The 13,200-nt window shown below is 38.0% G+C and overlaps 1 protein-coding gene across 1 annotated transcript in view; it reads right to left on the bottom strand.

The window, feature by feature from the left end:
- Positions 1–13,200, bottom strand: part of plxna1a (plexin A1a) — a 214,432-nt gene that overhangs the window by 163,870 nt on the left and 37,362 nt on the right. The window contains 1 exon segment of the mRNA XM_042750616.1: positions 2,263–2,445. Within this exon segment, the coding sequence (XP_042606550.1) occupies positions 2,263–2,445 (183 nt within the window).

Raw genomic sequence — 13,200 nt, 5'->3', positions numbered from 1 at the left:
GCGCTAACATGCTAATTAGCCACGCTAACGTGCTAAATGATAAGTGACCTGTAGCAGCATTCAATGTCTCCAAGGGAGGTCTTCCCTCAAATCGGACCTACAGAGGCAGGTTGGTGGACATTACATGAACGAGACTGACTGGTTTATACAAGCACCTTAATTGTCAAGTCGCCATATGAGTCGTATGCTCACGACTAAAAAGGCACTGAGAATTGACCACATGTCGGTTAGCATGCTAGCTCTGCCAATGCATGCAGGTATATAGAGCTCAGATTCAGATTGTTACGACATGCGAACAAATCGTCTAATCCTGCACATTTTCAACCTGATTTATTAGCGGTTGTCTTCAACTGAGAGCCCGTCAAGCTGAAGCTTGAGGTTGGGGGATACAGGCGTGGTCAAGAAGGCAGGAATATTTATGAACAGAGGATTTTTTATGGAGATTTCCACTCCGGTGAACCCCAATAGTGGATTCTATCAAATCACTGACATTGACCTCCTGTGCATCAGCCCCAAAAGAGCCACTTTTCTTAGTAGGGTCACACAATACATCTCATAAACATATACGCACATGTATAAATCTCACTGCCTTCAGAAACTCACTCTGCATAATCCATCTGCATAATAAATAATGAACTTCTTAACTTTTGACCAAATTAATGCATCCTAGGTGAATGAAAATATCTATTTAAAAACAAACATTTTACATAAAAATGTTTCTAAACTGACACAGACAGAACAATAAATAAAATGAATATCAGAACAAAAGCTAGAATCAACAAACAAACAATAGATCGAATCAATGACAGATTGAACAAACAAATTATAGATCAAACAAATGCTAGATTGAATAAACAAGAACAAAAGATAGATTGACCAAAGAAACGATAGATCAAACAAAAGATGAACAGATTGAATAAACAAACAATAGACAGAATGAAAAAGAATTGAAGGTAGATAGAAGAAATCTAGAACAGAAAAAAAAGATAGAAAAACGATAAAACAAAAATGATAGATAGATGATGGATGGATGGATGGATGGATGGATGGATGGATGGATGGATGGATGGATGGATGGATGGACAAAATGAATGACAGATGGAAAGAACGACACAGAGTGGAGATAGAACAAATTAAACAAAACATGATAGAATCTAATTAACACTTCTGTTACCATAAAGTGTGTTATTTATTACTTGAATATATAGCATGCATAAACAACACCTGATTAGTCAAAAATAATGATTGCGAAAGTAAGAGAAAACACTTGAAAACATCACTTCAACTAGAGCCAAACAATCTTTAATGTCACAGTCTCACAGCCAGTCATGGGTCTTTGCTTCACAAACATTAACACACACACATACTTGTACAGCTGTCTGCAGCCACTAAGATTTAGGCCCCTGCTTATATATTCATACAGATGAATCAATAAGGCCTCGCAGCAACTGGAAGACTAGAGGAATTACAATGAGCCCACGTCAATAGACTACAGCTTTGCATTTCATTAGGGCCAGACCCACACTTTAGCACTAAATGAATAGCAATAAAACAGCACCGCTGGCACCAACGCACCCTCAAGATCCAAGGCTGGCCTGTCTCATGCAGCTCGCCGTTTGAGAGCTCAGACATAGTTGGCTATGGCTCTGCAAAGGAACTAGATTGGCTGAGATGGTTGAACAGTGAAAGATACAGGAACTGGAAGTTGGTGAGAGACATGCACATGATTGGTACTCAATTAACTGATGCATGCCATTAACATATGTACATACACCTTTCTAGCTTTCACCTTATTAGGAACCCAGACACACACACTGTATTTGCACACGGGCCATTGATTTCTGTCTAATGACACAGGCAGTGCTGTCCAGCTCGGGGGCCGCTACAGGAAGAGCAAGACGGAGGAGAAATGTGATTCCAATGATGGGATATCATTCGACATCCGCTGATCTCCCCTCACCAACCCCGCATAAAGCCTATATCCAGCCTGCGGTTTAGACATCACGCCGGGGTCATATACAAGGACTGAGACAGGATTACTGCATACTTCAGCACAAGCACGTTTGTGTAGAAGTGTGTGTGCGCATGTGGCTCGTTTTCAAATTCTTGAGAGAGAATGTGTTTGACTATCAGTAGACTAATATAAACACTTATAAAAGTTAAAAAGACACCATCCCAAAACCTTTACGATCTTCCACATCCAACCTCAAATTAACACATACGAATTCTTTACCACAACCAAAAATTAAGCATGCAACTCACCTTCTTCATCCTGCCGCTACGGGTGCCGGTAAAGGCTACAGTGTGGCCATGATAATCATACGCCGCCACTGACGTCATCCCATCGTCTTTGTCCAGGAATAAAGGAATCCCTTCAATCGTAATGGTGCCCCCTAGAGGCTGGTTGAAGTCCTGGCCACAAAAGTTGTCATCTATCTGGAGAGGCTGTGGAGAGAGATAAAAAAGGCAGAGTTATTCAAGTAGTGACTGACTGGGAGTTGAGGCAATGGAGGCCGATGTGGCATTTTCACTCTTCTTAATCTTCTGCAATAGCAATCCATTGCTCGATATTCCTTTGGGTCATTAAAGGCCATATACTGTATTTTCTGTGCTAATGAATCAGCTAGAGGGCCACAATCATACAGATATATCGCAAGATGAGTCCCTGCACTTGTGCCACTCGAAGAATGGTCGGAAAATATAGAGGACCTGAGGGAAAATCATTCTCGGCTCTTAACTCCTTTGTATGGACAAACTGCTAACACGGACATAGCCAACACCAAATGTCGCACACAATGCCTCGCAATTCAGTGCCTAACACACACACGATCCCTAATCGTCCCACACAAAATCGACCGCACAATGAACAAAGTGTCCCAGGAGACGTCCTCCCCGCTCTGGTCGACAGACTGGGCTCATTAGCAGAGACAAAAGTGGCCATGACCCCCACTACCCCGCACTGCTGCCCAACGGTGCCCCTCATTCTTCACCCAGCGAGGGGTGCCACTGCTGCCAAGGATGACCCGTTCCAGGCAGCGGGAAGGATATTCAGGCTTGCAAACACTGTAGCAGACCAGCGCTGTGCCCTACAACACAAGAGAGCACGTCCTTTCCTAAACCCCTGGGGGATGTCAGGATTTGCTCTGGAAATAGAACGAACAGAAGGGGATTGGACAAACAGACCAAGTGCATCCCTAAGGTTAGCGACCGTCTGGGTTACACCGACCCACCATGCACCTACTGTAATTACAGTCGGCCTGCACTCAGGTGCGAGCAGGACTAATCTCCAGAGAGAAAACATTTGTTGCTCACCGTTCGCCGTTATTGCCGCTAGGTGTTACTCTCCGTTAGATGAGGAAACATTATGTTGGCAGAGTTAATGACGCTGGTAATGGCGGTTAATGCAAGCCAACCAATGATGCTGGAAATACCACTTGCGTTAGCAAAGCTCGAAAAGTGCTGGCAAAGACAAGGTCGTGGGGACAAACCATGCCTAATGGCGTGTACCGAGTGGATGGATTCAGCCTGGATAACGGCAATGCCCCTGGTGAGTCATGGTTATGCAAAATTCAGAATTAAAGAACTGAAATGTCACAGGAAGCTGACAATAAGGGGAATTTACTTGAAATGTAAAGAAATTCAACACAGGTGATCCATCTAATCATCTTTCTATCCATCTATCTATTTACCATTCCATCTCTCTTTCTTTCTATCCATCTATTCATCTAATCATCCATCCTTCCATCCATCTATCCATCAAACCAACCTTCTATCCATCTGTCCGTCATCATCTATTCTGTCTGTCCATTCATCCATCCATTTACCTATCTATCAATCCACCTATCTATCTATCCATCCACCTATCTATCTATCCATCCATCCATCCATCCATCCATCCATCTATCTATCTATCCATCCACCCATCTATCTATCCATCTATCTGTCCATCCCTCATCATGTTTGCTACCTTAATTTGCAAGAAAATAATATATCATCCATCCGTCCACCTATCTATTCATCTATCTGTCCATCCATCCAACTTCTATCCATGTCAATCCATCCGTCCACTTATCTATCCATCCATCTACCCATACATCTACCTGCCCATGCCTCACCTACCTTCATTCACAAGGAAATGCTACATCCATCCATCCATCCATCCACCTATCTATCCATCTGTCCGTCCATCCATCCACTTATCTATCTGACCATCTACCTGTCCATCCCTCACCTTGTTTGCACCTTCATTCACAAGGAAATGCTACATCCATCCACCTATCTATCTTTCCGTCCATCTGTCCATCCATCCCTCAACCTGGACCACAAGGAAATGCTACATCCATCCACCTATCTATCTTTCCGTCCATCTGTCCATCCATCCCTCAACCTGGACCACAAGGAAATGCTACATCCATCCACCTATCTGTCCATCTTTCCATCCATTCGTCCATCTGTCCGTTCATCCCTCAACCTGTTTGCTACCTTAATTCACGAGGAAATGCTACATACCGTAGGTATACAGGTACTAAACAAGCATGTCAACCTGTGTGACTGTGTGACAACCTGTGTGACAAAGCATATCACACAGTCAACCTAGAAATCACATACACTGCTGAAACATATACCTTCTATTCAGCATCCCATTTGAGAACTGCAAAAATAACAGGGCAGCCACCCATAGCCAGTGACCGCGACCAGCAACGATGCATATCTATCAGAGGTTCTACAGTATGCCTCATGCAGATTTCTTCTTTTTCCCCTCTTTAACTCAAATTACAGCTTCAATTTGGGACAAATGGAGAGGGAAAGATGACTAAACAAGGCTGCAAAGTGGACTGGCTACAAGTGGGAGGAATGTGTCTTGTGCAGAATATTTTCAGTGGGACGGGAAGGGAGGAGACAGATGTCTTGGACTCCTGACCCAAGAAGAAATCTCATCTATCCCATAAATCTCTAGTTTTGGAGCAGGGCGTTAAGAGACACAGTCATGTTAACAAGTTAAAGACAGACACCATGCGACCGCAGTTTCTTGGGCCGGTCTGAGACTGTCATCTTCAATATCTGTGGAACGTGAGGGGGATGACAGCTGAGATGGAAGGGGGCCGAAATGCCTCTGACAGGCTGGATAGGAAGGAGATGCCTCAGAATCCAGTCAGAGAGTATGAACCTCAGAAACTTTAATGAACCCATCTGTGCTGCTGCCACTGAAGATCAAACTGACCCCATGTGATAGATCACAGCACATTTGCAATTATTCGCACGCTAACAACTAACCTAAAAAAGACTCACTTCCAACTGCATTATTTACAAATTTTGGAATGTAAGGGAATTTCATCAAAACTGAAAAGCTGATCTTAAAGAGATGTATACCTTCTATTTTATGGTTTTATGGTACCTTGTTGTCATTTCACAGCCTAACAGCATCATCCCTCATTTACTTTCATTACATAGAGAAGGCCCAGAATATTCACCAAAAAAATGTAACTTTCACAGAAGAAACTAAGTCACACAGGTTTGGAACAACATGAGGATGAGTAAATAACAACAGAATGTTCAGTTTTGGGTGAACGATCCGTTCAAGTTGCGGTAAATCTGTCTACAGTCTAAAAATACCACTCAACAGCATGGAAGGTTTAAGACAAGGAGGCTGTTGTGTAAGTGTATTATCTAATAAAAACTTACGCAAACCAGGGATATTACCACAATTCTGAGTAACATCTGGTTGATTAGTCTTTGCGGATGTCTGAGCACAAACCTCAGAGTGTCCTGATTTCAAGTCAGTGACCCAACGCAGACCAGTGGGAAACAGAAATGTGATACTAACTCACCTCTGTTCTCACACACACACACACACACACACCTTAGAGACCAGCTGTAATCCTTATGTCTTATCGTTACACCATCTGATCAATCTCACAGCAGACATGATCCAGCTCTCTCTTCTATCAGTCCATCTCTTTCTTTTCCTGCTCTCTCTCCATCCGTCCAATGATAGCCTTAGGTATCGATGAGGGAGGCAGGGTTTGACAGAGGGGGATGTGATAGACAGACAAGTCTCAAAGGGTTAATCTGGCTGCATGTTTTAGGGACGCTGCAGGCCTGATCCAGAGAGACTGACACCTGATAGACCAGGTATTTTGGGAGTACATACACAGGAGAGATACAAAGTTCTCAGTCCTGTTTTTGAGAGCTAAACACAGTTATGTTCACACAGTTCAGTTAGAGTGAGAACTGCATTTCATAAGCAAACTGAAGCTTTTTTTTTAAGGACTCATTTTTAAAATCAATAACTACAGTTGCAAAAAAGGATTTACATGTAATTATTCATTCTTATTCATCCATTCAGCGTTCTGTAATGCATTATTATATATAGTCCACATATATACATGAATATATACAGAATTTCAATTTTATAAGTTGTAATATAAATTTGTTTATATACACAAGTACAAAATTTTGTTTGTGTGTGATTAACAGTTTTCACATGTATAATTTAGAGTTTATAATTATATTTATTAAATAGTATTGACAAAAATATTTATAAATAAAAAAATATTTTTTATAAGTTTTATGATTAAGTAACAATAATTTAAAGATTATAATTATATTTATAATTATTTATAAATGGTGTTTATATAAATAATATAAAATCTCATTTTTAACAAATTCATATTTTAACAAATTATAATATGTTTTAGAACTAAATATCAGTTGAATCATTAATTTATAAGTTTATGATTATATTTATAATATTTAAAAATATGTATTTATAATAGAAATATTGTAACATTCGATTGCAGTTGTAATACAAATGTATATTTATTAATTATATATAATTATATACACATACATATAAAACTATAACTAAATATATATTTTATTAAGCTGCACAATTATTATAAACTATATTATATTATACTAGTATCACAAAGAAATAAATACAGGAGAGATATACCAAAACCAGCATAGAAAATGCACAAAAACACTTCTTCCTAACACGGCTGCTTTGTGTTCAACATGAATCCTTATTTGTGTACTCACAGATATGTACCAAGGTGTTTGTTTTATGTGTGTGCATGTGCGGGATTGTCCTTAAATGTGTTTATGTTGATGCGTGTGTATGTGTGCGCTTGTCCTTAAATGTGTTTGTAGATGGCGGAACACATAAATGAAGATAAAGAGAGGCTGCCAAAATTTCTGGATGCATGGCCTAAGAGAAAGAGAGAGAGAGAGGGATGAGTGGAGGGATGGCAGGCTGCCAGCCTCCTGTTTTGATTGGTGACGGTGGAAATGCAGCGGCTCAGCCGTTTGCCCTTTGTTTCCTCCAAACAGCCAATGGAGGCTCTCTAATTGGGTCTTAATGGTGCTCACGCTAAAGCGAGCCAGAATTCAGGCACTCTCTCCGCCGCTCTAGCTCTCTCTGGCATTAACAGCATTAGACAGGAGAACATCACAGATTCCCAAAGCATCTGAGGCTTATCTAAAAATACACGTCATATTAGCACGGCCATCATGAGCTGTCGTTCAGCTTTATATAATGGTGTTATTTATAAAGCTGCTTCGACTGAGCAATCCTATTGACCCTCAATCTAAAGTCCTTTAGTAGACTTAATGTCGTTATGTAAGACTGTCTATCCTGTCGTTTGATTAAGGAAAATATGATTTGACGTTCCTGCAGCTCAACTGGTAGAGAAACACCAGAGGTCATATAGGTCTTGGGTAGATGCTAATTTTAATTCTAAGAAAATTCATGTGAACACAGATAATAAAATTTTCCTTTATTCAAGATTTTATGAAAAATAATTTACTCTTAAATGTTTTTCACTACTTAAAAAATATATATATTTTTGTCTTCACTAGCTCACCATGGTATGACATTATTATTAAAATAAATAATATATATATATATATATATATATATATATATATATATATATATTTTTTTTTTTTTTTTTTTTTTTTTTTTTTTTTTTTTTTTTTAAATTTACATTTCTGCATATATCATCCCAATTAATATGAGGTTATTAAAAATGGTATGTATGAAGCTATTCAAAAGTTTTGGGTCAGTAAGAATTTTTTATTTTTTTTATTTTAAAGTCCTTAATGATAAGGCTGCATTTATTTGATCAAAAATACAGTAAAAACAGTAATACTGTGAAATATTACCAAAATAAAAAAAATTAAAAAGTAATGTATTCCTGCAAAGCTGAATTTTCTAACTCCAGTCTTCTGTGTCACATGATCCTTCAAAATCATTTTAATATGCTCAATAAATGTATCGTAGTAATAGTAGTAATATTGAAAACAGTTGCTGCCTAATATTTTTTATGGAAACCATGTTCGTTGTCAGCATTCCTGATGAACAGAAACATTGTGAAACATTATAAATGTCTTTATGATAACATTAAATTCAATCAAAATAAACATATATAAATAAAAATATAAATTTCTTTAATATATATATATATATATATATATATATATATATATATATATATATATATATATATATATATATATATATATATATATATATATATTACTATATATATTATATATTATAAAAAGTAATATATATATATATATATTACTTTTTAATGTTAGTGTGAGATTCTATATTCTATACGACTGTTTTTAGCTTCTCTGTCCTGATGCCTCTTCCTGCATGACTTCCTGTAAATATTTACATACACGCTAAACGGTTTATACAGAAATATACAGTCAGACACATTCACACCCATAATGCACTCTCACATTCACTTACACTGTCTAGTACATGCTGTGGTCCTGTTGTTTAGGGCTTGTACCCCGTGGCACGGCTGTAAGGCAGAGCAATATATCAGTCTACGTTTTCACCTTTAATCACCTCTGGACTCTCTTTCTCAGTCTCCATTCCTCTTTCATTCCATCCCTTCATCTGACACTAAAAAACGCACTCGTGTTTTTATTGTTTGGCTTTATAACGCCTGCACGATACAGTCATGGAGTGAGAGCAGGTGTTCACCGCATGGAGGCACTGGAAAATATCAGTGGAAAGTGGAGGAGAAGTGTTCACTGCTGATAGGGGCTGATTTTGAATTGAAGGTGTAGATTAAAATAACCTTCAAAATGATGACATTGTGAAGAGCAGAAAAGATATATTCTGCTTTATAGTCAGTGTAGTCTAACTTAGTCAAACTACACTGCAACTAACTACAAATAACCTGACATGACAAACATTTGGGGGAATAACCTAAAGACAAGATACACTCCAGGATCTCATTTATTAGCTATATATTTCAAAGATCTGATATCACCTCCCTTGCAAATTTTGGCGGCTCCAGCAACTAGTTCTTCCTCGAAATTGATCCTTGTAGCAGTCTGGTAACTTCTAAGCAAGTTTGTTTCAAACTTGTACAGACCACAATCACAGACATTTGCATAGTAGTGAGCAAATAGGATTAGAACTGATGATTTTGCCTAATAATTTTGCCTAATCTAATTAGAAAATAAATTAAAATAATATTGGAATAGTAAATATTAAAGTACATTTGTAATACATAAAAATAGTAATATTAATAATACATACATAGTATACACACACACACACACATATATACATATTATTTTATATTATATATATATATATATATATATATTCAAATATATATATATATATATATATATATATATGTATATATATATATATATATCATTCATTCAAATATAATATCACAGTTATATATTGTATGTACTTATAGCTATATGGTAACTTTATTTCTTGCGAAGCCCAAACGAGTAGCGCGGGTTCGTTCCGCTTTCAGTTCGTTTGTCCAATGTAGCTCTTGTAAATCTGTAATGATGAGAACGCAAGGCTGTTCATTCCATTTTTGGAACTGAGAAACAACCTTTCTTTGACTGAATGCGTGTTGCGATCACATAGGACACCTTAAAATAAAGTGTAATGGTGTGTGCATTTAACTATTCGCACAAGTAGATTACATACAAAATTAATGCAAAGACGCAAACAGATGCAAATTTGTGCTGGGCAATGCGAATGATGCAATCTGGGCGTCACGATTGCCGCAAATGCACAATACACACCTCAATCGCATCTTCCACCCAAGTTGAAAAATGTCATCTCGAGCAGAAAATTTGCATGACACCTTGACACGCAAGCCAATAAGTGAAGAGCTTATTGACATGTCCGGTTGTATCAGAAAATGGAGGAGGGCATTACGCAATGTTTTTATACGCGTGATTGACACAAACAGCCCCCCGTGAGTAATCTAGAGGGAAAATGTGTAAGTGCACATCAAAATTGAATCAAATTATTTAATTCAACAACACGTCCGGTTGTTGCAGAAATGTTTTTTATTGTTTTAATGTTTTTATTTACACGAGTGATGCGAAAAACATCCCACGAGTAAAGCGGCGGTCACACTAGATTTGAGCATGCAAAATTCGTTCGGATGGTGCTGCGAAATGGAGTACACCAACAAAATATCCTCACTAGTCATAATTCTTTTCTATTTACCGTATTTTCCGGACTATAAGTCACACTTTTTTTTCATAGTTTGGCTGGTCCTGCGACTTATTTATCAAAATTAATTTGACATGAACCAAGAGAAAACATTACCGTCTACAGCCACGAGAGGGCGCTCTATGCTGCTCAGTGCTCCTGCAGCATACCCCTGAAAACATTAACTGAAAACAACTGAAATCTGTTAACTGAAATATTAACTTAAAGACAACTGAGAAAGACTGAATGCAAACAAAATGCCCCCCAAAAGAAAATCCTATTCTGAAGATTACAAACTGCAGGTAGTAAAATATGCAGCCAATCTGATAGGTTACAGGAGCACTGAGCAGCATAGAGCGCCCTCTCGCGGCTGTAGACGTTAATGTTTTCTCTTGGTTCTTGGTTCTAAATAAATGCGACTTATAGTCCAGTGCGACTTATATATGTTTTTTTCCTCGTCATGACGTATTTTTGGACTAATGCGACTTATACTCAGGTGCGACTTATAGTCCGAAAAATACGGTAAGTGATTGCAAACAGTCACATGTATAATTAATCAAGTAAACACACGCACACATACAAATCTCATGCAATAAATGCTCCTGTTTCCCTTGCCACCGCAAACCTAACCAGTTTTCTTTATACGTGATTTTTGTTATCTTTTAAAGTTGTGTTGTATAAAACAGGATGATGCGATACTGCTAAAATGAGCAATTCCTCAGTGTTTTAAATTTCTTTACCGATAGGTCACTTAGTGTGGTTTTGATCTTCTATTGGTCTCACGTGACGTGAATTCACAGGTCAAAGTTCACCAAACTTGAACTTTGCTACAAAACGGAATGCGAAATCGCACGGGCTTGCGTTTCCGCTCTGACGCATTCGCATGCGTATGAATGGAAGTCAATGGAACGAAAAGTCTAGTGTGACCCCGGATTAACACAACGCAAATATTTGCTTCGCTTTTGATGAGCACGCACCCTATCCCTAAACATATACAGTAGGTTAAATCAAGTGCATTGCATTGTGGGATACAGTACCTACTGCAATGTGCTTTCTTGCATACTCTATATTTGGCATATGTAATCTCTCGTGAGAGTACTATGTATACAAAACATACTGTATGCACAGCATGCATACTGCAGAAACAGAAATACAGCATGATATAATACGGCATTCTGATCTTAGTCTTTGTATGCGATATGGATTCAAACGGCCCGGCGTGAAAATTTCTTGGGTGTACGACTTCTGAAGCAGATACTATGTTGTGTATAACGACAGAGAGCTGACTGAAAGAGGCAAGTGCAACTCTGAGTCACTCACATGTGCTAATGTGTAACGTGTGCACGCTTGTGTCATTTAACTAGCAGCAGGAAAAAGCTGTGGGACAGATGTTCATATCTCCTCTCCACTGACCTGACACCACACACACACCCCAGACACAGCCTGTTCACACTCGCACATACAGATTCCTCAGACCAGCGCCATACAACACAAACACGTTTCCAAGCAGTGCACAGAGGCCTGATTATGAGACTGCCCATGACCTGCGCTCGGCCCCATGGCATCTGGCACAGACAGAACACATATGCACAACACTCACTCTCTCTCTCTCTCTGTTTCTCCTTCTTTCTTTAACGGCGGATAAGTGATTATGCATTTCGCTGATCTATAAATCAGGATAAACTTCCAAAAACTGAATGGAAGAGCAAAGGTAGAAAAATGCTTCCAGATGCAAGCAAACTGAAACAGTTTCGTTTTTTAGTTAGTTGGGTGAATCTCATAAAACCTGTCAAGAACTTTCCCAGGTCATATTTCAAACTAAATAAATAAATAAATACTAAAAGAAATTATATTTTGAGAGGAGAAAAAGTCTATTCAAATATTTTGAATTGTGGCATCATGTTTAATGCCACCACATATGTAATTCACATTAATGTAATGCACATTACCATATTACAATTATAAAATAATCTCTATAAAAGCAAACGTTTGCTTTTTTAAATAAAGAAAAAAAAATATATATATATATATATATATATATATATATATATATATATATATATATATATATATATATATATATATATATATATATATATATATAAACAAATAAAAATGGCTTTCCCAATGAAAAAGAAATGGTCATAAATGGCATGAAAATAAATCATTCTTATGATTTTGTGTTGAAATATGACCCACACATATTTTTTCCTGAAATTTACCCACTTTGTCTGTGTACAATCCCTATTTAGCACTGAGCGCAGTTGATCTACTGTCCTCATACGGTTCAGATTAGGATAACAGAACAAATAGTTTGGCAAGGCATCCCTAAATCTGCACTGCTTCTCATGAGAAAGAACCTGTAGAGGTTGAATGATTTGCATCCTTGTATGGCAGATCACACGTATGTTTGGCACGCTCAGACATCAGGCCTTTCAGAGCTTCCATTGAAAGCAGCTGGTCCTACTCTTAATGTGCTGCCTAGGAAATGCAATTTAGGCCAATTTCTCAACATTACTGACCCACTTCCTGCCTGATCGCTTCCCTTTAAGATTCCAGTGAACCTAAACGTGTGCCGAAACAAAGGGGATACTTTACATTCCACATGTATGTGACTGCATATATCCTGGTTTGTCTGAGGGTTATTAATATTTCAGCATGAAAAGTAAATAACCCCCCCCCCCACCCCCCAAAAAAAA

The sequence above is a fragment of the Cyprinus carpio genome, chromosome B23 (assembly GCF_018340385.1).
Source record: "Cyprinus carpio isolate SPL01 chromosome B23, ASM1834038v1, whole genome shotgun sequence".
In the NCBI taxonomy this organism is placed as follows: domain Eukaryota; kingdom Metazoa; phylum Chordata; class Actinopteri; order Cypriniformes; family Cyprinidae; genus Cyprinus; species Cyprinus carpio.
The sequence above is the reverse complement of the archived record's forward strand: the minus strand, read 5'-3'. Positions and strand labels throughout refer to the sequence as shown.